Raw genomic sequence first — 27,288 nt, 5'->3', positions numbered from 1 at the left:
CTCTGGTGAGTTAAACAGACGTGACGCTGGTTGTGTCTGGTGAGTTAAACAGACGTGACGCTGGTTGTCTCTGGTGAGTTAAACAGACATGACGCTGGTTGTCTCTGGTGAGTTAAACAGACGTGACACTGGTTGTCTCTGGTGAGTTAAACAGACATGACACTGGTTGTGTCTGGTGAGTTAAACAGACGTGACACTGGTTGTGTCTGGTGAGTTAAACAGACGTGACACTGGTTGTCTCTGGTGAGTTAAACAGACGTGACGCTGGTTGTGTCTGGTGAGTTAAACAGACATGACACTGGTTGTCTCTGGTGAGTTAAACAGACATGACACTGGTTGTCTCTGGTGAGTTAAACAGACGTGACACTGGTTGTCTCTGGTGAGTTAAACAGACATGACACTGGTTGTGTCTGGTGAGTTAAACAGACGTGACACTGGTTGTCTCTGGTGAGTTAAACAGACGTGACACTGGTTGTGTCTGGTGAGTTAAACAGACGTGACGCTGGTTGTCTCTGGTGAGTTAAACAGACATGACACTGGTTGTCTCTGGTGAGTTAAACAGACGTGACACTGGTTGTGTCTGGTGAGTTAAACAGACGTGACACTGGTTGTGTCTGGTGAGTTAAACAGACGTGACACTGGTTGTCTCTGGTGAGTTAAACAGACGTGACACTGGTTGTGTCTGGTGAGTTAAACAGACATGACACTGGTTGTGTCTGGTGAGTTAAACAGACATGACACTGGTTGTCTCTGGTGAGTTAAACAGACGTGACACTGGTTGTGTCTGGTGAGTTAAACAGACGTGACACTGGTTGTGTCAGGTGAGTTAAACAGACACGACACTGGTTGTCTCTGGGCGTGGTCAACGTAGACTCACAAAGTTCTTTAAAAAACATAAATGTATGCTTTTGCATAGTATAGTTAGTATAGTTACATATAGCATAAATGTATATTGTATAGCATATTGTATAGTAGTGTATATAGGACTCATTACCTTTCATTCGTAAGCTTAGCATTGTATAGTATTTTATATTAGTACCTTTTATCATGTCTATTTATTATCTATTTTATTTGTATTTCTTTGCACAATCAAGGCGGGCATGGCCACCTTCATTTCACTACATGTCTCGTGTATGTATGTGACGAATAAATCTCTTAAATAAATCTCTTGAAGTTCCATCAACACGCAGTCTTGCACTCTCCATCATTTGTATACATTGTTAGACAGACACTGTATCCTAGAGACGCTGTATGAATGTCTTCTCTCAGGCTTTGGACCCAAAGCAGCAGCAGCCCGCCCCTGCCACCACCTCCGCCCAGGCTACCAAAGCTCGCAGACGGAGTAAACAGGGAGAGAACGAGGAGGAATACCAGGAGTCCATGGTGGCCATCACCAGAAACCTGCGAGATGTGGAGGGGCCGGACATGAAGGAGAGCATGCAAGAGCAGATCCGGTAGTGGTTCTTTGCATGTCGGTAAGATCGTACAGAGAGGTTAACAGAGGCCGACCAGTGACCGAAAGGTTTCTGGTTTGAATCCCAGGCACTGGCAGAATGATGAGTCAGTGACTGAAGGGTGGCTGGTGACCACAGTCTGCCTACGTGCCCTTGAGCAAAAGGCTCCAGGGGAACTGCAACTGTGGGGCGACCCCCTGTGTGCTCTGACATCTCGTGAAATACACAAGTGTAAGTTACCATGTGTATCTAGGAGGGATATATGCAGAATAAATACACTGCAATTGCCTTATGGACATTGACAATAAAAAAAAAATGTAGTCCAAGTTCAAGTTCAAGTTTCTTTAATAGTTGTCATACAGAATACTTTTATACAAAATGCTTCTTTCTGTTACGCTCCAGAGACTGTGCTAGACAAAAGATAAGTATGAAATAAAATAGTATAGCATGTAAAAATAGAAGTAAAAAATAGAAGTCACGTACGTAGACACAGTGTTCAGTATATACATGCAGAATAGAAGTAACTGAGTTACCATACAATATACAATATACTATGCAATATACTAATATACAATATACTATATAGTGCAAAGCAGAAATGGGATGAGGTACAATTTAGGTACAATTTACAGTAAGGTGTACTGAGGTATGGGTTGTAGTGCAAAGCCTTTACCAATAAATATAAAGTGTGTTTAGGTGTTCTAAAGTGTGGAGAGTGGGTGCTGCAGTGTGTTGTTTGTTTAAAGTGAGTGTGTGCGTGTGGATGTTGTTATGGTTTGACACCGACCCCAAACGCTAACGACACAAAGAGAGTTGTTTCAGAGTTGCCAAAAACTAGGGCTTGTTTTATTTCACAAAATAGCAGCAAGAACTTGGTTGAAAACAAACAAAGACTGGGATACAAGCATTAGAAGAATGTTGCTGCTCTGCAGCTTCTCCCGGGAAGGTTCGTCTGAGGAATCTGACAGTGACGTCAGAGCCGCTCTGCAGAATCCTCTCGGCAGCTCTCCGAGGTGGTAACGGGACAGAGAGAGAGAGAGAGAGAGAGCGGGTTAGCTCAGAGTACAGTTGGGAACAGAACAGGTGACAGGAGAAGTGACTTGTCCCAAAACAGGTAATCCAAGTGACTGAATCTTCGGTGTAAATACACACTGTGAGCAATGTCCCAACAACAATCCAAGTGATAGAATCTTCGGTGCGAATACACACAGTGAGCGATGTCCCAATAATAATAAGTTCAAGCAAATATTATCCCAAATGAACAATCCAAAAAGCAGGCACAGGGTGAGTGACAGACCGAACAAAAAGCAGGATCTCTTCAGTGTCTACACACACGAAAAACGATAGGGACAAAAGACTGTCTTGCAAAACTCACCCAGGCGCTGTGCGTAAAGAGAGCAGGATCAAACAGGGCGAGCGCGTCGTTACGGGGAACGGGTTGTCCAAGCGGAATACTTCTTGAGTGTCCTGGGAGGCAAAGCACAGGGAAAACAGCAGGCAAGGAAGGAACGGCAAATGCTGATAATATATCAAAACGATCCAACAACACTTGATGGGGAATTGGGGTATATATAATCAAAAGGAATGCTTAATGACAAGCTGTGACAGCTGCAGGATGAGATTGACAAGCGTGTGGTTGGGGAAGCACCAATCAAACGGCGTCTACAGGAAGAAGCGTGTGAAGAGGAGAATGCAATTAATTAACTGAAAACTTAAAGGAACAGAGCGAGTAGGCTTAAAGGAACAGAGCGAGTAGGTGAGCAGCGGACAAAACCTCACAGTACCCCCCCCTCCACGGGAGCCACCCGGCGACCAGGCCGACCTGGCTCGTCCGGATGGGCACGATGGAAGTCCGTGATCAGGCCGGGATCCACGATGAGCTGTCGGGAGACCCAGCTCCGCTCCTCCGGGCCGTAACCCTCCCAGTCCACCAGGTACTGGAACCCCCGACCCCGCCGTCGAACGCCCATCAACCGGCGGACCTGCCACTGGGGGTGACCATCCACCATCTCGGGAGGCGGAGGATCAGGAGCTGGAGGCATCAGGGGACTGAGGGAGACAGGCTTAACCCGGGAGACATGGAAAACGGGGTGAATGTGCATGGACGCAGGATGTTTCAGACGCAGAGCCGCCGGACTGAGTACCTTCAGAACCTCGAAAGGTCCGACGAAACGGGGGTTAAGCTTCTTGGCCGAGGACCGAAGCGGGAGGTCCTTCGCGGAAAGCCACACCCTCTGCCCAGGGTGGTAAGTCGGCGCAGGAACCCGGCGCCGGTCGGCCCCACGACAGGCGCGCTCAGATGTCCGGAGCAGCGCGGTCCTGGTGATCTCCCAGACCCGTCGGCAGCGGTCGAGGTGGACCTGCACGGAGGGAACTGCCACCTCCGTCTCCTGTGCGGGGAAAAGAGGGGGTTGGTAGCCCAGGGAAACCTCAAATGGTGAGAGGCCGGTGGCGGAACTGACCATGGAGTTGATGGAGTACTCGACCCAGGGAAGGAAACGGCTCCAGGAAGCTGGTCTCTCGGCTGCCACACACACCGAAGAGCAGACTCCACGCTCTGGTTCATCCTCTCCGTTTGTCCGTTAGTCTGGGGATGATAACCAGAGGAAAGACTGACCGTCGCCCCCAATTCCTTGCAAAAAGCCTGCCATACCTGGGAGGTGAACTGGGGCCCCCGGTCAGAGACGATGTCCTGGGGAAAACCATGAAGGCGGAACACGTGGTGAGTCAGGAGGTCCGCCGTCTCGGCCGCCGAGGGAAGCTTGGAAAGGGCCACGAGGTGAACCCCCTTGCTGAATCGATCCACCACGGTCAGAAGGCAAGTGTTCCCCTGGGAGGAGGGAAGACCTGTGACGAAGTCTAGCGCCACATGTGACCAAGGACGGCTCGGAACGGGAAGTGGCTGTAACAGCCCGGAGGGTGCCTGGTGCGAGGCCTTGCTGCGGGCACAGACCGCGCAGGCCAATACGAACTCCTTGACGTCGTTCCGCATGGTGGGCCACCAGAAACGACGAGCCAGGAAGGAGAACGTGCGATGAACGCCCGGGTGGCAGGCGAACCGGCTGGTATGGCCCCACAGCAGCACCCGGGACCGGACAGAGTTGGGGACGAAGAGACGATGAATCAGAACGTTGCTTGGAGCACGCTGGAAGCGTAGGGCACGTCTAACCACCCCCTCGATGCCCAAGGTGATGGCTCCAACCACCCTGGCCTCCGGGAGGATGGGAGTCGGGTCCTCAGAGGGTGGAGCCCCCTTGGAGTGTAACCGGGACAGGGAGTCGGCCTTCGTGTTGCGGGAACCAGGACGAAAAGTCAGCGAGAAGTCGAACCAACTGAGGAAGCTGGCCCATCTCGCCTGCCGACCGTTGAGGCGCTTGGAAGCGCGGATGAACGTCAGGTTCTTGTGGTCCGTCCAGATGGTAAATGGCTCCTCGGCCCCCTCAAGCCAATGACGCCACTCCTCCAAAGCAGCCACGACCGCCAGCAGCTCCCGATTGCCGGTGTCGTAGTTCCTCTCGGCAGGGAGGAATCGACGCGAGTAGAAGGCGCAAGGATGTACCTTCTGGTCCGTTGCCGAACGCTGGGATAAGACAGCCCCCAGTCCAGTATCCGAGGCGTCCACCTCAACGATGAACTGTCTCTTTGGGTCAGGGTGGAGCAAGATCGGGGCGGAAGTGAACCTCTTCTTGAGGGAGCGGAACGCAGCACATGCTGCTGGGGACCAGTCGAACGGCAGGGCGTGAGAGGTCAGTCTGGTAAGTGGCTCCGCCACTTGACTGTAGTTCCGGATGAACCTTCGGTAGAAGTTGGCGAACCCGAGGAAACTCTGTAACTCCTTCCGAGTGGTGGGTTCAGGCCATTCCTCCACAGCTTGGATCTTGCGAGGATCCGCTCGGGTCAAGCCCTTCTCCACGATGAAGCCCAGGTAGTCGACGGAGTCGGAGTGGAAACGGCACTTCTCCGCCTTGACGAAGAGCCGATTATGGAGGAGGCGCTCCAGCACACGGCGGACATGCTGGATGTGCTCCTCGAGGGTCTTGGAGAAGATGAGGATGTCGTCCAGGTACACCACCACAAACACCTCCAGCATGTCACGAAGGACGTCGTTCATGAGCGCCTGGAATACCGCCGGGGCGTTGGTGAGGCCGAACGGCATCACCAGGTACTCGTAGTGGCCCCTGGGGGTCTTGAAGGCGGTCTTCCATTCATCGCCCTCACGGATACGGACAAGATGGTAGGCACTCCGGAGGTCCAGCTTGGTAAAGACGGTAGCCTGGGTGAGAGGTTCGAAGGTGGAGTTCATGAGAGGAAGAGGGTACTTGTTCTTGATGGTGATCTCGTTGAGCTGGCGATAGTCGATGCAGGGTCGAAGGTCCCCGTCCTTCTTCCCAACAAAGAAGAAACCGGCCACCACCGGGGAGGAGGAAGGCCGAATGAGTCCTGCTTCCAAGGACTCAGAGATGTACTGATCCATCGCCTTCTTCTCCGGAACGGTCAGACTGTAGAGGCGGCTGCCGGGAAGGGGAGCCCCTTGGCGGAGGTCGATGGCGCAGTCGTAAGGACGGTGGGGTGGAAGGGCCTGAGCCCTGGACTTACTGAAAACCTCCAAGAGGTCGTGGTACTCGGGGGGTATGGATGAAGAGTCCGGAGGCGACTCACCAGCGGGCCTCCGGGGCGGGGGACAGGACGCCGCCTGTAGACACTGGCCGTGACAGGAGGAGCTCCAGCCCTTGATGGTACCGGAGGACCAGGCGATGTGGGGCTCGTGCAGCGCGAGCCAGGGCCTACCCAGGACCACCGGGACAAGAGGGGATCGGGTGATAAGGAACTGGATTCTCTCAACGTGGTTCCCAGCGATGGTCAGCACGACTGGGCAGGTGCGTTGAGAGATGTCGGCCAGGCGGTGTTGGTCCAATGCGAAGATCTCCAAAGGCCTCACTAGGTCCTCAAGTGGAATGTTGGCCCGGGTAGCAAACTCGAAGTCGAGGAAACTCTCGTCTGCCCCAGAGTCGATGAGTGCCTCCACCGTGGCCCGTTGGTCCGCCCAGGCCAGGGTGACGCTCATCAGATGGCCAGGTGGTGCGCGGCTCTGGGAATGAGAAAAACGGCTCACCAGGATTTCCCGGGGTCTCGGCGAGCCTGGTCTTTTGGCCGGGTGGCGGCAGTTGGCGATTCGGTGTCCCTCCCGACCGCAGTAGAGGCAGAGACCGGACCTGTACCTCGCCTCACGTTCAGCCTGGCTCAGATGAGAGCGTCCCAGCTGCATGGGTTCCTCCTCGCGAACCGAACGGTAGGGTAAGCTACCACCAGTCGTGTTGAGGGCAGGGCGACCAGCAGTAACGTCATGAGTACGGGGGGTCCGGAGTCCCTCAGGAGGTACCTGTCGGGTCCTCTCACGCCTTCTCTCCTGGAGGCGTCCGTCGATGCGAATGGCGAGGCTGAACAGGTCCTCGAGGGAGTCAGGCTCCTCCCGGGTCGCGAGCTGGTCCCTGACTGCGTCACTGAGCCCCCTCATGAAGGTTAGGCGAAGTGCTGGGTCGTTCCAACCACTCTCCACCGCCGCCAGTCGAAACTCCAGGACGTAGTCTGTTACCCCGCCGCTCCCCTGTCGGAAGGTACTCAACCGGGCTCCAGGGTCCAGACCACGGGCTGGATGGTGGAACACCCTGCGGAGCTCAGCCACGAAGTCTGGATAGGAGAAACAAAAATCTGCATCCATTGCCCAGGAGGAAGTGACCCACTGGGCTGCCCGGCCTGAGAGCAAGTTTGTCATATAGGCCACTCGGGCTCCTTCTGAAGTGAATCGACTGGGTTGATGACGGAAAACCAACTCACATTGCATGATGAATGTGGCACACTCCTCGGGATTGCCGTCGAACAGCCGTGGGACGGAGAGACGGGGTTCCCGAGGTGCGGGATCGGGAAGCGCGGGGCCTGCTGGGGCTGCGGGGGATGCTCCTGCCAATGCTCCTGAAGGAAGTGGGGGTACAAGTAAAGCGTTAACGGTGTCGCTCAGCGTGTGAAGATGAAGGAGTATACTTGACTGTTGTCCTGCCAGAGCGGCCAGGGACCCTTGAATAGGCTGGACCTGTTCCCTGAGTTCATGCACCGCAGCCGCAGCCCTCTCTAGTTGGTGACTGTGATCCTTGGTCAACTCGATCTGACCAGCTAGTGCTGTTCTGACTCTCTCTGTGTCGGCTGGGGTCGTCATATTGGTTGGATCGTAATGTTATGGTTTGACACCGACCCCAAACGCTAACGACACAAAGAGAGTTGTTTCAGAGTTGCCAAAAACTAGGGCTTGTTTTATTTCACAAAATAGCAGCAAGAACTTTGTTGAAAACAAACAAAGACTGGGATACAAGCATTAGAAGAATGTTGCTGCTCTGCAGCTTCTCCCGGGAAGGTTCGTCTGAGGAATCTGACAGTGACGTCAGAGCCGCTCTGCAGAATCCTCTCGGCAGCTCTCCGAGGTGGTAACGGGACAGAGAGAGAGAGAGAGAGAGCGGGTTAGCTCAGAGTACAGTTGGGAACAGAACAGGTGACAGGAGAAGTGACTTGTCCCAAAACAGGTAATCCAAGTGACTGAATCTTCGGTGTAAATACACACTGTGAGCAATGTCCCAACAACAATCCAAGTGATAGAATCTTCGGTGCGAATACACACAGTGAGCGATGTCCCAATAATAATCCAAGTGATAATATCTTCGGTGTGAATACACACAGTGAGCAAAGTTCAAGCAAATATTATCCCAAATGAACAATCCAAAAAGCAGGCACAGGGTGAGTGACAGACCGAACAAAAAGCAGGATCTCCTCAGTGTCTACACACACGAAAAACGATAGGGACAAAAGACTGTCTTGCAAAACTCACCCAGGCGCTGTGCGTAAAGAGAGCAGGATCAAACAGGGCGAGCGCGTCGTTACGGGGAACGGGTTGTCCAAGCGGAATACTTCTTGAGTGTCCTGGGAGGCAAAGCACAGGGAAAACAGCAGGCAAGGAAGGAACGGCAAATGCTGATAATATATCAAAACGATCCAACAACACTTGATGGGGAATCGGGGTATATATAATCAAAAGGAATGCTTAATGACAAGCTGTGACAGCTGCGGGATGAGATTGACAAGCGTGTGGTTGGGGAAGCACCAATCAAACGGCGTCTACAGGAAGAAGCGTGTGAAGAGGAGAATGCAATTAATTAACTGAAAACTTAAAGGAACAGAGCGAGTAGGCTTAAAGGAACAGAGCGAGTAGGTGAGCAGCGGACAAAACCTCACAGATGTGTGTGTTGTGAGTGCATTTGATGGTTGTTGCATAGTGTTATTGTTCGTTGAGCAACCTGATGGCCTGGGGATAGAAGCTTCTTCTGAGTCTTTCTGTGCTTGCCATGAGACTCCGGTATCGCTTGCCTGACCGCAGCAGTTCAAAGAGGCAGTTGTTTGGGTGGCTGGAGTCCTTGATAATTCTCTTAGCCTTACCCCTGCACCGCTTGTTGTAAATGTTCTGGAGAGTGGGGAGCCCCCCTCCAATTGTGCGTTCGGCTGAACGTGCCACTCTCTGTAGTCTGTAGTCTGCTAGTCCTCTTTTTACACAGAGCATTTCCCCAATCAGGGTGATTTTGATTAAAATATGTTGATGGTCCAATCCAATCCATCCAATCCAACTTAATTTATAAAGTGCTTTAACAGCCACAGGGGCACAAAGTGCTGATACGTTGATGGTTATATAATGTATCATTCTTTCCTGCACGTTTGACTTCTAGTGATGCAACAGGATCTTTTCCAGACTACCCAGAGCAAGAGGCCGGAGGCTCCACTCTTCTCTTCGCAGAGAAAACCCCCCAGGAGGTACAGTACAGCATCTATCTCCCATCACACAGTCAAACTATAGTTCACAGCCTGCTTGTACAGTAGTTCAAATCTGTATTACATTATCATCGCAGACATCTTGGTAGGCAAAGATGTATAAAAAATAATCAGTCAATCAAATCGACAGGTGATCATTAAATGACAGTGATGCAACTATCCTTTGTTTCAGTTAATGGAGGAATTAGCTGCAAAGGAGGAGGAGGAGGACGTCAACAACAAACCAAAGGGCAAAGAAGAGAAGAAGGAACAAGGAAAGAAAGGAAAGGACAAAGGGAAGGGAGGAGAAGAGGTGGGTTGTTCTGGAATTGTGTTGTTTTCAATCATGTTTGTATTATGTATTATGTTGTATTATGAATTCTGAACAATATAAAGATCTAAAGCATTTATAAGGCTGATTACTATGACCACACAAATCCACTGTTTATAAAGTTATGAAATGTAATGATTTGGTTTATTATACATTTTATTTTTTTCCCAATACAGGAAAGCAAATATGATTTGAGAGACGTTTGTAAGTTTACTGTTCAAAAAGCTAAGAAAGGGATTACAAGGAGATGTATTTCTATTGTTGAGGTTAACTTGTGGAACAATGCTGATATACATTTAAGAATTAGTCATTTGCTTTTGCTTATCCAAAAAATGGTTTGTATAGATATTATTGAAGGTTACAAATCTGAATAAGTTGTATTTTGTAAATTTTTTGGTTTCCGTTTTGGAGGCTTAAGAATACAGGACAGGCATGTATAAGTGTTATGCTTCAGCCTGTACCTTTTCTGTCACTGCCAAAATCAAAGACTGTTGACAGTCTGCATATTGCATATTGTATTGTGTGTGATGACTGAATACAAAAACGACTAATACTACTATTACTAAATAAGAGGATTTAGCTCAATCGAATCAACCATACTGTGATCAGGTAGAGATTGCAATGCAGTGCGTGTTTAGATGGACCGGCGTAACCTTCTACTGAACCACAGGGGGAGGAGGAGGCAGGGTTGAAGATGCTGCCCTCTGCTCTCCTGTCTGATTTGGAAGTGGGACACAAGACCTTTGTGGGTAAGCTCCATAAAAAACCTCATACTATAGCTCTACAAACAAGGTACGCACTCCTATCTTTTAAAGCGTGGCATTGCTACAACGGGACCCGTCTAATGGCTGGTGCCCAATGTGTTAAAGGTTAAGAGTTACAGTAGAATGGTTCCCCCTATCTGACGATGCTTAAAGGTTAGGAGTTAGAATGGTCCCCCCTATCTGACGATGCTTAAAGGTTAGGAGTTACAGTAGAATGGTTCCCCGTATCTCACAATGCTTAAAGGTGTGGTAACATTGACTGTGTATTTTATAATCCATATGTGTGTATAATTAGAAAACCACAATGCAAAAGTCTGGTGTGCCATAAGGAGTGATACTAGCGTGACAGGAAACAGGTAAAACTGTTTGAGCCCCTATGAAACCCCTGCTGTGTTGAACTGTATTCAGGAGACAGTCAACAAACCCCCACACAAACAGATGTACTTAACTACTTAGAACAGAAGGAACAGTCACTCAACCCCCACTCAAGCAATGGCTAATCTATAGAACAAACAACACCTTTCCACAGGGACAGTTGCACCAAAAAGCAGAAGGCTAAATGAAACAATTATAGATTAGAGACAAAACGCACTGTTACATCATCACTGAAAACTGCAAATATCTGTAATAATGGTTAAATACAAATAATGCCTTAAGTACATATGACTAGAATGATTAGATCTTCCCACGCACAGAGTGGGAACCTCAAGTTGACTTTATGTTAATGTACCTCACACCCCCCGTAGGAGTCAAGAGGACAGCTGGTCTGAACGAGGGCAGACCAGCACAAACAAGATTATATTAATTAAACTGACTTATTTGATAAAAGGATTTAAATGTCATTTAGAATGTCACCTGAGTATGCAATTTGGTATCAAAAGGTAAACAAAAGAGTAAAACTGTGATAATACTGGAAGAGTGTAATTCATATACACTGGAAATACTTTGTAAAAGTTTATGGGAATTACCCCTCTGTCCAACTGAGAAGACCACAGCCCAAAGGAGGGGGCGGACGGCCCCCAGAAGACAAACCTGATTGGAACCCAAGAAACAGAAGAAAGCCTGTTTTTAGAATCAAGAACCAATTGGAACAGAACGCCATATATATATATATATATAATATAACTGATTGGCTATGAATCAAGTCAACTTGTGACATCATTTTGAGTATAAAAAGGAAAACTCATTGTTAAGCATCCAGAGAATGCTGTTGTCTTGCATGTGAGTAAATCATGGAAAAACCACTGTTGTTTAGTTTAGTGTAACATGTACAGATCCCTATCTGTTGACCAGGTTTACTCATGTGAAATGCTCAGTAGATTCTCTCTTCATTTGATAAACATGACTACTGTTTTATGTACAGACTGGGTTTGATGTGCAAACCTTATCAATAATTTTTGATGTACTATGAAATGATCCCTGTATGTAAACAACAACATTTAATTTCACTCTGAGCCCAGAGGCAAATAAATCATGAGTTTTAACTATAGCTCTATTGTCTGGCTGCACAGTTTATTTCTCTACTGGCTATATTTGAAGTCAGATGAGAGGAACCATTCTCCTTCTCTCCCTCTAGTTGGCAACCTCAATGCACTGTAAATAACCTTAGAAATGTATAGAATATACGACAAAGGTTAGGATTTACCGTAGAATGGTTCCCCCTATCTGACGGTGCTTAAAGGTTAGGGTTAGGGTTAGAATGGGCATCGGCAGTGAAGAGTTTGTGTCGCTGCCTCCCTGACCTCAACTGAACGTGTCTTTTATCATCAGATGTGTGGCAGAACCGTGAGGAGTCGAGCAACTACAGCCAGAGGCATGAAGCCGAGCTGGTCAAGGAGGAAAAAAGGAAAGAGATTGAGGCAGAGATCCGCGTGCAGGTAATGCTGCCCCTGTGGATACACGGACTACAGGATAACAGCACAGTGGCTCAGGAGGTAGAGCGGTCTAGAGACAGTGGCTCAGGAGGTAGAGCTGGTCTAGAGACAGTGGCTCAGGAGGTAGAGCGGTCTAGAGACAGTGGCTCAGGAGGTAGAGCGGTCTAGAGACAGTGGCTCAGGAGGTAGAGCGGTCTAGAGACAGTGGCTCAGGAGGTAGAGCGGTCTAGAGACAGTGTCTCAGGAGATAGAGCTGGTCTAGAGACAGTGGCTCAGGAGGTAGAGTGGTCTAGAGACAGTGGCTCAGGATGTAGAGCTGGTCTAGAGACAGTGGCTCAGGAGGTAGAGCTGGTCTAGAGACAGTGGCTCAGGAGGTAGAGCGGTCTAGAGACAGTGTCTCAGGAGGTAGAGCGGTCTAGAGACAGTGGCTCAGGAGGTAGAGCGGTCTAGAGACAGTGGCTCAGGATGTAGAGCGGTCTAGAGACAGTGGCTCATGATGTAGAGCGGTCTAGAGACAGTGGCTCAGGAGGTAGAGCTGGTCTAGAGACAGTGGCTCAGGAGGTAGAGCTGGTCTAGAGACAGTGGCTCAGGAGGTAGAGTGGTCTAGAGACAGTGGCTCAGGAGGTAGAGCGGTCTAGAGACAGTGTCTCAGGAGGTAGAGCGGTCTAGAGACAGTGGCTCAGGAGGTAGAGCGGTCTAGAGACAGTGTCTCAGGAGGTAGAGCGGTCTAGAGACAGTGTCTCAGGAGGTAGAGCGGTCTAGAGACAGTGGCTCAGGAGGTAGAGCGGTCTAGAGACAGTGGCTCAGGGGGTAGAGCTGGTCTAGAGACAGTGGCTCAGGAGGTAGAGCGGTCTAGAGACAGTGGCTCAGGAGGTAGAGCTGGTCTAGAGACAGTGTCTCAGGAGGTAGAGCGGTCTAGAGACAGTGTCTCAGGAGGTAGAGCGGTCTAGATACAGTGGCTCAGGAGGTAGAGCGGTCTAGAGACAGTGGCTCAGGAGGTAGAGCGGTCTAGAGACAGTGTCTCAGGAGGTAGAGCGGTCTAGAGACAGTGTCTCAGGAGGTAGAGCTGGTCTAGAGACAGTGGCTCAGGATGTAGAGCGGTCTAGAGACAGTGGCTCAGGAGGTAGAGCGGTCTAGATACAGTGTCTCAGGAGGTAGAGCGGTCTAGAGACAGTGGCTCAGGAGGTAGAGCGGTCTAGAGACAGTGGCTCAGGAGGTAGAGCTGGTCTAGAGACAGTGGCTCAGGAGGTAGAGCTGGTCTAGAGACAGTGTCTCAGGAGGTAGAGCGGTCTAGAGACAGTGGCTCAGGAGGTAGAGCTGGTCTAGAGACAGTGTCTCAGGAGGTAGAGCGGTCTAGAGACAGTGGCTCAGGAGGTAGAGCGGTCTAGAGACAGTGGCTCATGATGTAGAGCTGGTCTAGAGACAGTGGCTCAGGAGGTAGAGTGGTCTAGAGACAGTGGCTCAGGAGGTAGAGCTGGTCTAGAGACAGTGGCTCAGGAGGTAGAGCTGGTCTAGAGACAGTGTCTCAGGAGGTAGAGCTGGTCTAGAGACAGTGTCTCAGGAGGTAGAGCGGTCTAGAGACAGTGTCTCAGGAGGTAGAGCGGTCTAGAGACAGTGGCTCAGGAGGTAGAGCTGGTCTAGAGACAGTGGCTCAGGAGGTAGAGCTGGTCTAGAGACAGTGTCTCAGGAGGTAGAGCTGGTCTAGAGACAGTGGCTCAGGAGGTAGAGCTGGTCTAGAGACAGTGGCTCAGGAGGTAGAGCGGTCTAGAGACAGTGGCTCAGGAGGTAGAGCTGGTCTAGAGACAGTGGCTCAGGAGGTAGAGCTGGTCTAGAGACAGTGTCTCAGGAGGTAGAGCTGGTCTAGAGACAGTGTCTCAGGAGGTAGAGCTGGTCTAGAGACAGTGTCTCAGGAGGTAGAGCAGTCTAGAGACAGTGTCTCAGGAGGTAGAGCTGGTCTAGAGACAGTGGCTCAGGAGGTAGAGCGGTCTAGAGACAGTGGCTCAGGAGGTAGAGCTGGTCTAGAGACAGTGGCTCAGGAGATAGAGCTGGTCTAGAGACAGTGGCTCAGGAGGTAGAGCGGTCTAGAGACAGTGTCTCAGGAGGTAGAGCTGGTCTAGAGACAGTGTCTCAGGAGGTAGAGCGGTCTAGAGACAGTGGCTCAGGAGGTAGAGTGGTCTAGAGACAGTGGCTCAGGAGGTAGAGCTGGTCTAGAGACAGTGTCTCAGGAGGTAGAGCTGGTCTAGAGACAGTGGCTCAGGTGGTAGAGCTGGTCTAGAGACAGTGGCTCAGGAGGTAGAGCTGGTCTAGAGACAGTGGCTCAGGAGGTAGAGCGGTCTAGAGACAGTGGCTCAGGAGGTAGAGCTGGTCTAGAGACAGTGGCTCAGGAGGTAGAGCTGGTCTAGAGACAGTGGCTCAGGAGGTAGAGCTGGTCTAGAGACAGTGGCTCAGGAGGTAGAGCGGTCTAGAGACAGTGGCTCAGGAGGTAGAGCGGTCTAGATACAGTGTCTCAGGAGGTAGAGTGGTCTAGAGACAGTGTCTCAGGAGGTAGAGTGGTCTAGAGACAGTGTCTCAGGAGGTAGAGCGGTCTAGAGACAGTGTCTCAGGAGGTAGAGTGGTCTAGAGACAGTGTCTCAGGAGGTAGCGTGGTCTAGAGACAGTGTCTCAGGAGGTAGAGCTGGTCTAGAGACAGTGTCTCAGGAGGTAGAGCTGGTCTAGAGACAGTGTCTCAGGAGGTAGAGCTGGTCTAGAGACAGTGTCTCAGGAGATAGAGCTGGTCTAGAGACAGTGGCTCAGGAGGTAGAGCTGGTCTAGAGACAGTGTCTCAGGAGGTAGAGTGGTCTAGAGACAGTGGCTCAGGAGGTAGAGCTGGTCTAGAGACAGTGTCTCAGGAGGTAGAGCGGTCTAGAGACAGTGGCTCATGAGGTAGAGCTGGTCTAGAGACAGTGTCTCAGGAGGTAGAGCGGTCTAGAGACAGTGGCTCAGGAGGTAGAGCGGTCTAGATACAGTGTCTCAGGAGGTAGAGCGGTCTAGAGACAGTGGCTCAGGAGGTAGAGCTGGTCTAGAGACAGTGTCTCAGGAGGTAGAGCTGGTCTAGAGACAGTGGCTCAGGAGGTAGAGCGGTCTAGAGACAGTGGCTCAGGAGGTAGAGCTGGTCTAGAGACAGTGGCTCAGGAGGTAGAGCTGGTCTAGAGACAGTGGCTCAGGAGGTAGAGCGGTCTAGAGACAGTGGCTCAGGAGGTAGAGCTGGTCTAGAGACAGTGGCTCAGGAGGTAGAGCGGTCTAGAGACAGTGGCTCAGGAGGTAGAGCTGGTCTAGAGACAGTGTCTCAGGAGGTAGAGCGGTCTAGAGACAGTGGCTCAGGAGGTAGAGTGGTCTAGAGACAGTGTCTCAGGAGGTAGAGCTGGTCTTGAGACAGTGGCTCAGGAGGTAGAGCGGTCTAGAGACAGTGTATCAGGAGGTAGAGCTGGTCTAGAGACAGTGTCTCAGGAGGTAGAGCTGGTCTAGAGACAGTGTATCAGGAGGTAGAGCGGTCTAGAGACAGTGGCTCAGGAGGTAGAGCGGTCTAGAGACAGTGTCTCAGGAGGTAGAGCGGTCTAGAGACAGTGGCTCAGGAGGTAGAGTGGTCTAGAGACAGTGGCTCAGGATGTAGAGCTGGTCTAGAGACAGTGTCTCAGGAGGTAGAGCGGTCTAGAGACAGTGGCTCAGGAGGTAGAGCTGGTCTAGAGACAGTGTCTCAGGAGGTAGAGCTGGTCTAGAGACAGTGTCTCAGGAGGTAGAGCGGTCTAGAGACAGTGGCTCAGGAGGTAGAGCTGGTCTAGAGACAGTGTCTCAGGAGGTAGAGCTGGTCTAGAGACAGTGGCTCAGGAGGTAGAGCGGTCTAGAGACAGTGGCTCAGGAGGTAGAGCGGTCTAGAGACAGTGGCTCAGGAGGTAGAGCGGTCTAGAGACAGTGGCTCAGGAGGTAGAGCTGGTCTAGAGACAGTGGCTCAGGAGGTAGAGCTGGTCTAGAGACAGTGGCTCAGGAGGTAGAGCTGGTCTAGAGACAGTGTCTCAGGAGGTAGAGCTGGTCTAGAGACAGTGTCTCAGGAGGTAGAGCGGTCTAGAGACAGTGTCTCAGGAGGTAGAGCTGGTCTAGAGACAGTGTCTCAGGAGGTAGAGCGGTCTAGAGACAGTGGCTCAGGAGGTAGAGCTGGTCTAGAGACAGTGGCTCAGGAGGTAGAGCTGGTCTAGAGACAGTGGCTCAGGAGGTAGAGCTGGTCTAGAGACAGTGTCTCAGGAGGTAGAGCTGGTCTAGAGACAGTGTCTCAGGAGGTAGCGTGGTCTAGAGACAGTGGCTCAGGAGGTAGAGCTGGTCTAGAGACAGTGGCTCAGGAGGTAGAGCGGTCAAGAGACAGTGGCTCAGGAGGTAGAGCTGGTCTAGAGACAGTGGCTCAGGAGGTAGAGCGGTCTAGAGACAGTGTCTCAGGAGGTAGAGCTGGTCTAGAGACAGTGGCTCAGGAGGTAGAGCGGTCTAGAGACAGTGGCTCAGGAGGTAGAGCTGGTCTAGAGACAGTGTCTCAGGAGGTAGAGTGGTCTAGAGACAGTGTCTCAGGAGGTAGAGCTGGTCTAGAGACAGTGGCTCAGGAGGTAGAGCTGGTCTAGAGACAGTGGCTCAGGAGGTAGAGCGGTCTAGAGACAGTGGCTCAGGAGGTAGAGCTGGTCTAGAGACAGTGGCTCAGGAGGTAGAGCTGGTCTAGAGACAGTGGCTCAGGAGGTAGAGCTGGTCTAGAGACAGTGGCTCAGGAGGTAGAGCTGGTCTAGAGACAGTGTCTCAGGAGGTAGAGCTGGTCTAGAGACAGTGTCTCAGGAGGTAGAGCTGGTCTAGAGACAGTGTCTCAGGAGGTAGAGCTGGTCTAGAGACAGTGTCTCAGGAGGTAGAGCGGTCTAGAGACAGTGTCTCAGGAGGTAGAGCTGGTCTAGAGACAGTGGCTCAGGAGGTAGAGCTGGTCTAGAGACAGTGTCTCAGGAGGTAGAGCGGTCTAGAGACAGTGGCTCAGGAGGTAGAGCTGGTCTAGAGACAGTGGCTCAGAAGGTAGAGCGGTCTAGAGACAGTGGCTCAGGAGGTAGAGTGGTCTAGAGACAGTGGCTCAGGAGGTAGAGCTGGTCTAGAGACAGTGTCTCAGGAGGTAGAGCTGGTCTAGAGACAGTGTCTCAGGAGGTAGAGCGGTCTAGAGACAGTGGCTCAGGAGGTAGAGCTGGTCTAGAGACAGTGTCTCAGGAGGTAGAGCTGGTCTAGAGACAGTGGCTCAGGAGGTAGAGCGGTCTAGAGACAGTGGCTCAGGAGGTAGAGCGGTCTAGAGACAGTGGCTCAGGAGGTAGAGCGGTCTAGAGACAGTGGCTCAGGAGGTAGAGCTGGTCTAGAGACAGTGGCTCAGGAGGTAGAGCTGGTCTAGAGACAGTGGCTCAGGAGGTAGAGCTGGTCTAGAGACAGTGTCTCAGGAGGTAGAGCTGGTCTAGAGACAGTGTCTCAGGAGGTAGAGCGGTCTAGAGACAGTGTCTCAGGAGGTAGAGCTGGTCTAGAGACAGTGTCTCAGGAGGTAGAGCGGTCTAGAGACAGTGTCTCAGGAGGTAGAGCTGGTCTAGAGACAGTGTCTCAGGAGGTAGAGCGGTCTAGAGACAGTGGCTCAGGAGGTAGAGCTGGTCTAGAGACAGTGGCTCAGGAGGTAGAGCTGGTCTAGAGACAGTGGCTCAGGAGGTAGAGCTGGTCTAGAGACAGTGTCTCAGGAGGTAGAGCTGGTCTAGAGACAGTGTCTCAGGAGGTAGCGTGGTCTAGAGACAGTGGCTCAGGAGGTAGAGCTGGTCTAGAGACAGTGGCTCAGGAGGTAGAGCGGTCTAGAGACAGTGGCTCAGGAGGTAGAGCTGGTCTAGAGACAGTGGCTCAGGAGGTAGAGCGGTCTAGAGACAGTGTCTCAGGAGGTAGAGCTGGTCTAGAGACAGTGGCTCAGGAGGTAGAGCGGTCTAGAGACAGTGGCTCAGGAGGTAGAGCTGGTCTAGAGACAGTGTCTCAGGAGGTAGAGTGGTCTAGAGACAGTGGCTCAGGAGGTAGAGCTGGTCTAGAGACAGTGGCTCAGGAGGTAGAGCGGTCTAGAGACAGTGGCTCAGGAGGTAGAGCTGGTCTAGAGACAGTGGCTCAGGAGGTAGAGCTGGTCTAGAGACAGTGTCTCAGGAGGTAGAGCTGGTCTAGAGACAGTGTCTCAGGAGGTAGAGCTGGTCTAGAGACAGTGTCTCAGGAGGTAGAGCAGTCTAGAGACAGTGTCTCAGGAGGTAGAGCTGGTCTAGAGACAGTGGCTCAGGAGGTAGAGCGGTCTAGAGACAGTGGCTCAGGAGGTAGAGCTGGTCTAGAGACAGTGGCTCAGGAGATAGAGCTGGTCTAGAGACAGTGGCTCAGGAGGTAGAGCGGTCTAGAGACAGTGTCTCAGGAGGTAGAGCTGGTCTAGAGACAGTGTCTCAGGAGGTAGAGCGGTCTAGAGACAGTGGCTCAGGAGGTAGAGTGGTCTAGAGACAGTGGCTCAGGAGGTAGAGCTGGTCTAGAGACAGTGTCTCAGGAGGTAGAGCTGGTCTAGAGACAGTGGCTCAGGTGGTAGAGCTGGTCTAGAGACAGTGGCTCAGGAGGTAGAGCTGGTCTAGAGACAGTGGCTCAGGAGGTAGAGCGGTCTAGAGACAGTGGCTCAGGAGGTAGAGCTGGTCTAGAGACAGTGGCTCAGGAGGTAGAGCTGGTCTAGAGACAGTGGCTCAGGAGGTAGAGCTGGTCTAGAGACAGTGGCTCAGGAGGTAGAGCGGTCTAGAGACAGTGGCTCAGGAGGTAGAGCGGTCTAGATACAGTGTCTCAGGAGGTAGAGTGGTCTAGAGACAGTGTCTCAGGAGGTAGAGTGGTCTAGAGACAGTGTCTCAGGAGGTAGAGCGGTCTAGAGACAGTGTCTCAGGAGGTAGAGTGGTCTAGAGACAGTGTCTCAGGAGGTAGCGTGGTCTAGAGACAGTGTCTCAGGAGGTAGAGCTGGTCTAGAGACAGTGTCTCAGGAGGTAGAGCTGGTCTAGAGACAGTGTCTCAGGAGGTAGAGCTGGTCTAGAGACAGTGTCTCAGGAGATAGAGCTGGTCTAGAGACAGTGGCTCAGGAGGTAGAGCTGGTCTAGAGACAGTGTCTCAGGAGGTAGAGTGGTCTAGAGACAGTGGCTCAGGAGGTAGAGCTGGTCTAGAGACAGTGTCTCAGGAGGTAGAGCGGTCTAGAGACAGTGGCTCATGAGGTAGAGCTGGTCTAGAGACAGTGTCTCAGGAGGTAGAGCGGTCTAGAGACAGTGGCTCAGGAGGTAGAGCGGTCTAGATACAGTGTCTCAGGAGGTAGAGCGGTCTAGAGACAGTGGCTCAGGAGGTAGAGCTGGTCTAGAGACAGTGTCTCAGGAGGTAGAGCTGGTCTAGAGACAGTGGCTCAGGAGGTAGAGCGGTCTAGAGACAGTGGCTCAGGAGGTAGAGCTGGTCTAGAGACAGTGGCTCAGGAGGTAGAGCTGGTCTAGAGACAGTGGCTCAGGAGGTAGAGCGGTCTAGAGACAGTGGCTCAGGAGGTAGAGCTGGTCTAGAGACAGTGGCTCAGGAGGTAGAGCGGTCTAGAGACAGTGGCTCAGGAGGTAGAGCTGGTCTAGAGACAGTGTCTCAGGAGGTAGAGCGGTCTAGAGACAGTGGCTCAGGAGGTAGAGTGGTCTAGAGACAGTGTCTCAGGAGGTAGAGCTGGTCTTGAGACAGTGGCTCAGGAGGTAGAGCGGTCTAGAGACAGTGTATCAGGAGGTAGAGCTGGTCTAGAGACAGTGTCTCAGGAGGTAGAGCTGGTCTAGAGACAGTGTATCAGGAGGTAGAGCGGTCTAGAGACAGTGGCTCAGGAGGTAGAGCGGTCTAGAGACAGTGTCTCAGGAGGTAGAGCGGTCTAGAGACAGTGGCTCAGGAGGTAGAGTGGTCTAGAGACAGTGGCTCAGGATGTAGAGCTGGTCTAGAGACAGTGTCTCAGGAGGTAGAGCGGTCTAGAGACAGTGGCTCAGGAGGTAGAGCTGGTCTAGAGACAGTGTCTCAGGAGGTAGAGCTGGTCTAGAGACAGTGTCTCAGGAGGTAGAGCGGTCTAGAGACAGTGGCTCAGGAGGTAGAGCTGGTCTAGAGACAGTGTCTCAGGAGGTAGAGCTGGTCTAGAGACAGTGGCTCAGGAGGTAGAGCGGTCTAGAGACAGTGGCTCAGGAGGTAGAGCGGTCTAGAGACAGTGGCTCAGGAGGTAGAGCGGTCTAGAGACAGTGGCTCAGGAGGTAGAGCTGGTCTAGAGACAGTGGCTCAGGAGGTAGAGCTGGTCTAGAGACAGTGGCTCAGGAGGTAGAGCTGGTCTAGAGACAGTGTCTCAGGAGGTAGAGCTGGTCTAGAGACAGTGTCTCAGGAGGTAGAGCGGTCTAGAGACAGTGTCTCAGGAGGTAGAGCTGGTCTAGAGACAGTGTCTCAGGAGGTAGAGCGGTCTAGAGACAGTGGCTCAGGAGGTAGAGCTGGTCTAGAGACAGTGGCTCAGGAGGTAGAGCTGGTCTAGAGACAGTGGCTCAGGAGGTAGAGCTGGTCTAGAGACAGTGTCTCAGGAGGTAGAGCTGGTCTAGAGACAGTGTCTCAGGAGGTAGCGTGGTCTAGAGACAGTGGCTCAGGAGGTAGAGCTGGTCTAGAGACAGTGGCTCAGGAGGTAGAGCGGTCAAGAGACAGTGGCTCAGGAGGTAGAGCTGGTCTAGAGACAGTGGCTCAGGAGGTAGAGCGGTCTAGAGACAGTGTCTCAGGAGGTAGAGCTGGTCTAGAGACAGTGGCTCAGGAGGTAGAGCGGTCTAGAGACAGTGGCTCAGGAGGTAGAGCTGGTCTAGAGACAGTGTCTCAGGAGGTAGAGTGGTCTAGAGACAGTGTCTCAGGAGGTAGAGCTGGTCTAGAGACAGTGGCTCAGGAGGTAGAGCTGGTCTAGAGACAGTGGCTCAGGAGGTAGAGCGGTCTAGAGACAGTGGCTCAGGAGGTAGAGCTGGTCTAGAGACAGTGGCTCAGGAGGTAGAGCTGGTCTAGAGACAGTGGCTCAGGAGGTAGAGCTGGTCTAGAGACAGTGGCTCAGGAGGTAGAGCTGGTCTAGAGACAGTGTCTCAGGAGGTAGAGCTGGTCTAGAGACAGTGTCTCAGGAGGTAGAGCTGGTCTAGAGACAGTGTCTCAGGAGGTAGAGCTGGTCTAGAGACAGTGTCTCAGGAGGTAGAGCGGTCTAGAGACAGTGTCTCAGGAGGTAGAGCTGGTCTAGAGACAGTGGCTCAGGAGGTAGAGCTGGTCTAGAGACAGTGTCTCAGGAGGTAGAGCGGTCTAGAGACAGTGGCTCAGGAGGTAGAGCTGGTCTAGAGACAGTGGCTCAGAAGGTAGAGCGGTCTAGAGACAGTGGCTCAGGAGGTAGAGTGGTCTAGAGACAGTGGCTCAGGAGGTAGAGCTGGTCTAGAGACAGTGTCTCAGGAGGTAGAGCTGGTCTAGAGACAGTGTCTCAGGAGGTAGAGCGGTCTAGAGACAGTGGCTCAGGAGGTAGAGCTGGTCTAGAGACAGTGTCTCAGGAGGTAGAGCTGGTCTAGAGACAGTGGCTCAGGAGGTAGAGCGGTCTAGAGACAGTGGCTCAGGAGGTAGAGCGGTCTAGAGACAGTGGCTCAGGAGGTAGAGCGGTCTAGAGACAGTGGCTCAGGAGGTAGAGCTGGTCTAGAGACAGTGGCTCAGGAGGTAGAGCTGGTCTAGAGACAGTGGCTCAGGAGGTAGAGCTGGTCTAGAGACAGTGTCTCAGGAGGTAGAGCTGGTCTAGAGACAGTGTCTCAGGAGGTAGAGCGGTCTAGAGACAGTGTCTCAGGAGGTAGAGCTGGTCTAGAGACAGTGTCTCAGGAGGTAGAGCGGTCTAGAGACAGTGTCTCAGGAGGTAGAGCTGGTCTAGAGACAGTGTCTCAGGAGGTAGAGCGGTCTAGAGACAGTGGCTCAGGAGGTAGAGCTGGTCTAGAGACAGTGGCTCAGGAGGTAGAGCTGGTCTAGAGACAGTGGCTCAGGAGGTAGAGCTGGTCTAGAGACAGTGTCTCAGGAGGTAGAGCTGGTCTAGAGACAGTGTCTCAGGAGGTAGCGTGGTCTAGAGACAGTGGCTCAGGAGGTAGAGCTGGTCTAGAGACAGTGGCTCAGGAGGTAGAGCGGTCTAGAGACAGTGGCTCAGGAGGTAGAGCTGGTCTAGAGACAGTGGCTCAGGAGGTAGAGCGGTCTAGAGACAGTGTCTCAGGAGGTAGAGCTGGTCTAGAGACAGTGGCTCAGGAGGTAGAGCGGTCTAGAGACAGTGGCTCAGGAGGTAGAGCTGGTCTAGAGACAGTGTCTCAGGAGGTAGAGTGGTCTAGAGACAGTGTCTCAGGAGGTAGAGCTGGTCTAGAGACAGTGTCTCAGGAGGTAGCGTGGTCTAGAGACAGTGGCTCAGGAGGTAGAGCTGGTCTAGAGACAGTGGCTCAGGAGGTAGAGCGGTCTAGAGACAGTGGCTCAGGAGGTAGAGCTGGTCTAGAGACAGTGGCTCAGGAGGTAGAGCGGTCTAGAGACAGTGTCTCAGGAGGTAGAGCTGGTCTAGAGACAGTGGCTCAGGAGGTAGAGCGGTCTAGAGACAGTGGCTCAGGAGGTAGAGCTGGTCTAGAGACAGTGTCTCAGGAGGTAGAGTGGTCTAGAGACAGTGGCTCAGGAGGTAGAGCTGGTCTAGAGACAGTGTCTCAGGAGGTAGAGCTGGTCTAGAGACAGTGTCTCAGGAGGTAGAGTGGTCTAGAGACAGTGGCTCAGGAGGTAGAGCTGGTCTAGAGACAGTGTCTCAGGAGGTAGAGCGGTCTAGAGACAGTGGCTCAGGAGGTAGAGCTGGTCTAGAGACAGTGGCTCAGGAGGTAGAGCGGTCTAGATACAGTGTCTCAGGAGGTAGAGTGGTCTAGAGACAGTGTCTCAGGAGGTAGAGCGGTCTAGAGACAGTGTCTCAGGAGGTAGAGCTGGTCTAGAGACAGTGGCTCAGGAGGTAGAGCTGGTCTAGAGACAGTGGCTCAGGAGGTAGAGCGGTCTAGAGACAGTGGCTCAGGAGGTAGAGCTGGTCTAGAGACAGTGGCTCAGGAGGTAGAGCTGGTCTAGAGACAGTGGCTCAGGAGGTAGAGCTGGTCTAGAGACAGTGGCTCAGGAGGTAGAGCTGGTCTAGAGACAGTGTCTCAGGAGGTAGAGCTGGTCTAGAGGCAGTGTCTCAGGAGGTAGAGCTGGTCTAGAGACAGTGTCTCAGGAGGTAGAGCTGGTCTAGAGACAGTGTCTCAGGAGGTAGAGCGGTCTAGAGACAGTGTCTCGAGAGGTAGAGCTGGTCTAGAGACAGTGGCTCAGGAGGTAGAGCTGGTCTAGAGACAGTGTCTCAGGAGGTAGAGCGGTCTAGAGACAGTGGCTCAGGAGGTAGAGCTGGTCTAGAGACAGTGGCTCAGGAGGTAGAGCGGTCTAGAGACAGTGGCTCAGGAGGTAGAGTGGTCTAGAGACAGTGGCTCAGGAGGTAGAGCTGGTCTAGAGACAGTGTCTCAGGAGGTAGAGCTGGTCTAGAGACAGTGTCTCAGGAGGTAGAGCGGTCTAGAGACAGTGGCTCAGGAGGTAGAGCTGGTCTAGAGACAGTGTCTCAGGAGGTAGAGCTGGTCTAGAGACAGTGGCTCAGGAGGTAGAGCGGTCTAGAGACAGTGGCTCAGGAGGTAGAGTGGTCTAGAGACAGTGTCTCAGGAGGTAGAGCTGGTCTTGAGACAGTGGCTCAGGAGGTAGAGCGGTCTAGAGACAGTGGCTCAGGAGGTAGAGCTGGTCTAGAGACAGTGTCTCAGGAGGTAGAGCTGGTCTAGAGACAGTGGCTCAGGAGGTAGAGCGGTCTAGAGACAGTGGCTCAGGAGGTAGAGCGGTCTAGAGACAGTGGCTCAGGAGGTAGAGCTGGTCTAGAGACAGTGGCTCAGGAGGTAGAGCTGGTCTAGAGACAGTGGCTCAGGAGGTAGAGCTGGTCTAGAGACAGTGTCTCAGGAGGTAGAGCTGGTCTAGAGACAGTGTCTCAGGAGGTAGAGCGGTCTAGAGACAGTGTCTCAGGAGGTAGAGCTGGTCTAGAGACAGTGTCTCAGGAGGTAGAGCTGGTCTAGAGACAGTGGCTCAGGATGTAGAGCTGGTCTAGAGACAGTGTCTCAGGAGGTAGAGCGGTCTAGAGACAGTGTCTCAGGAGGTAGAGCTGGTCTAGAGACAGTGGCTCAGGAGGTAGAGCGGTCTAGAGACAGTGTCTCAGGAGGTAGAGCTGGTCTAGAGACAGTGGCTCAGGAGGTAGAGCGGTCTAGAGACAGTGGCTCAGGAGGTAGAGCTGGTCTAGAGACAGTGTCTCAGGAGGTAGAGTGGTCTAGAGACAGTGTCTCAGGAGGTAGAGCTGGTCTAGAGACAGTGGCTCAGGAGGTAGAGTGGTCTAGAGACAGTGGCTCAGGAGGTAGAGCGGTCTAGAGACAGTGGCTCAGGAGGTAGAGTGGTCTAGAGACAGTGGCTCAGGAGGTAGAGCGGTCTAGAGACAGTGTCTCAGGAGGTAGAGCTGGTCTAGAGACAGTGTCTCAGGAGGTAGAGCGGTCTAGAGACAGTGGCTCAGGAGGTAGAGCTGGTCTAGAGACAGTGTCTCAGGAGGTAGAGCTGGTCTAGAGACAGTGGCTCAGGAGGTAGAGCGGTCTAGAGACAGTGGCTCAGGAGGTAGAGCGGTCTAGAGACAGTGGCTCAGGAGGTAGAGCGGTCTAGAGACAGTGTCTCAGGAGGTAGAGCTGGTCTAGAGACAGTGTCTCAGGAGGTAGAGCGGTCTAGAGACAGTGGCTCAGGAGGTAGAGCTGGTCTAGAGACAGTGGCTCAGGAGGTAGAGCTGGTCTAGAGACAGTGGCTCAGGAGGTAGAGCTGGTCTAGAGACAGTGGCTCAGGAGGTAGAGCTGGTCTAGAGACAGTGTCTCAGGAGGTAGAGCTGGTCTAGAGACAGTGTCTCAGGAGGTAGAGCGGTCTAGAGACAGTGTCTCAGGAGGTAGAGCTGGTCTAGAGACAGTGTCTCAGGAGGTAGAGCGGTCTAGAGACAGTGTCTCAGGAGGTAGAGCTGGTCTAGAGACAGTGTCTCAGGAGGTAGAGCGGTCTAGAGACAGTGGCTCAGGAGGTAGAGCTGGTCTAGAGACAGTGGCTCAGGAGGTAGAGCTGGTCTAGAGACAGTGGCTCAGGAGGTATAGCTGGTCTAGAGACAGTGTCTCAGGAGGTAGAGCTGGTCTAGAGACAGTGTCTCAGGAGGTAGCGTGGTCTAGAGACAGTGGCTCAGGAGGTAGAGCTGGTCTAGAGACAGTGTCTCAGGAGGTAGAGCGGTCTAGAGACAGTGGCTCAGGAGGTAGAGCTGGTCTAGAGACAGTGTCTCAGGAGGTAGAGCTGGTCTAGAGACAGTGGCTCAGGAGGTAGAGCGGTCTAGAGACAGTGGCTCAGGAGGTAGAGCGGTCTAGAGACAGTGGCTCAGGAGGTAGAGCGGTCTAGAGACAGTGGCTCAGGAGGTAGAGCTGGTCTAGAGACAGTGGCTCAGGAGGTAGAGCTGGTCTAGAGACAGTGGCTCAGGAGGTAGAGCTGGTCTAGAGACAGTGTCTCAGGAGGTAGAGCTGGTCTAGAGACAGTGTCTCAGGAGGTAGAGCGGTCTAGAGACAGTGTCTCAGGAGGTAGAGCTGGTCTAGAGACAGTGTCTCAGGAGGTAGAGCTGGTCTAGAGACAGTGGCTCAGGATGTAGAGCTGGTCTAGAGACAGTGTCTCAGGAGGTAGAGCGGTCTAGAGACAGTGTCTCAGGAGGTAGAGCTGGTCTAGAGACAGTGGCTCAGGAGGTAGAGCGGTCTAGAGACAGTGTCTCAGGAGGTAGAGCTGGTCTAGAGACAGTGGCTCAGGAGGTAGAGCGGTCTAGAGACAGTGGCTCAGGAGGTAGAGCTGGTCTAGAGACAGTGTCTCAGGAGGTAGAGTGGTCTAGAGACAGTGTCTCAGGAGGTAGAGCTGGTCTAGAGACAGTGGCTCAGGAGGTAGAGCTGGTCTAGAGACAGTGGCTCAGGAGGTAGAGCGGTCTAGAGACAGTGGCTCAGGAGGTAGAGCTGGTCTAGAGACAGTGGCTCAGGAGGTAGAGCTGGTCTAGAGACAGTGGCTCAGGAGGTAGAGCTGGTCTAGAGACAGTGGCTCAGGAGGTAGAGCTGGTCTAGAGACAGTGGCTCAGGAGGTAGAGCTGGTCTAGAGACAGTGTCTCAGGAGGTAGAGCTGGTCTAGAGACAGTGTCTCAGGAGGTAGAGCTGGTCTAGAGACAGTGGCTCAGGAGGTAGAGCTGGTCTAGAGACAGTGTCTCAGGAGGTAGAGCGGTCTAGAGACAGTGTCTCAGGAGGTAGAGCTGGTCTAGAGACAGTGGCTCAGGAGGTAGAGCTGGTCTAGAGACAGTGTCTCAGGAGGTAGAGCGGTCTAGAGACAGTGGCTCAGGAGGTAGAGCTGGTCTAGAGACAGTGGCTCAGGAGGTAGAGCGGTCTAGAGACAGTGGCTCAGGAGGTAGAGTGGTCTAGAGACAGTGGCTCAGGAGGTAGAGCGGTCTAGAGACAGTGTCTCAGGAGGTAGAGCTGGTCTAGAGACAGTGTCTCAGGAGGTAGAGCGGTCTAGAGACAGTGGCTCAGGAGGTAGAGCTGGTCTAGAGACAGTGTCTCAGGAGGTAGAGCTGGTCTAGAGACAGTGGCTCAGGAGGTAGAGCGGTCTAGAGACAGTGGCTCAGGAGGTAGAGCGGTCTAGAGACAGTGGCTCAGGAGGTAGAGCGGTCTAGAGACAGTGGCTCAGGAGGTAGAGCTGGTCTAGAGACAGTGGCTCAGGAGGTAGAGCTGGTCTAGAGACAGTGGCTCAGGAGGTAGAGCTGGTCTAGAGACAGTGTCTCAGGAGGTAGAGCTGGTCTAGAGACAGTGTCTCAGGAG

At 52.6% G+C, this 27,288-nt stretch overlaps 1 protein-coding gene across 1 annotated transcript in view; it reads left to right on the top strand.

Annotated features, from left to right (window-relative positions):
- Nucleotides 1-27,288, top strand: part of LOC311248134 (dynein regulatory complex protein 11-like) — a gene marked incomplete at both ends in the record, with an annotated part of 148,328 nt that overhangs the window by 7,358 nt on the left and 113,682 nt on the right. The window contains 5 exons of the mRNA XM_084339076.1: nucleotides 1,270-1,454; nucleotides 9,218-9,302; nucleotides 9,493-9,612; nucleotides 10,304-10,379; nucleotides 12,165-12,271. Coding sequence (XP_084195202.1) covers nucleotides 1,270-1,454; nucleotides 9,218-9,302; nucleotides 9,493-9,612; nucleotides 10,304-10,379; nucleotides 12,165-12,271 — 573 coding nt within the window. The remainder of the gene's footprint in view (nucleotides 1-1,269; nucleotides 1,455-9,217; nucleotides 9,303-9,492; nucleotides 9,613-10,303; nucleotides 10,380-12,164; nucleotides 12,272-27,288) is intronic.

Source organism: Notolepis coatsorum (assembly GCF_963971535.1).
Source record: "Notolepis coatsorum genome assembly, contig: SCAFFOLD_514, whole genome shotgun sequence".
In the NCBI taxonomy this organism is placed as follows: Eukaryota; Metazoa; Chordata; class Actinopteri; order Aulopiformes; family Paralepididae; genus Notolepis; species Notolepis coatsorum.
Note: the sequence above shows the minus strand (reverse complement) of the source record. Positions and strands in the feature narration are given on the sequence as shown.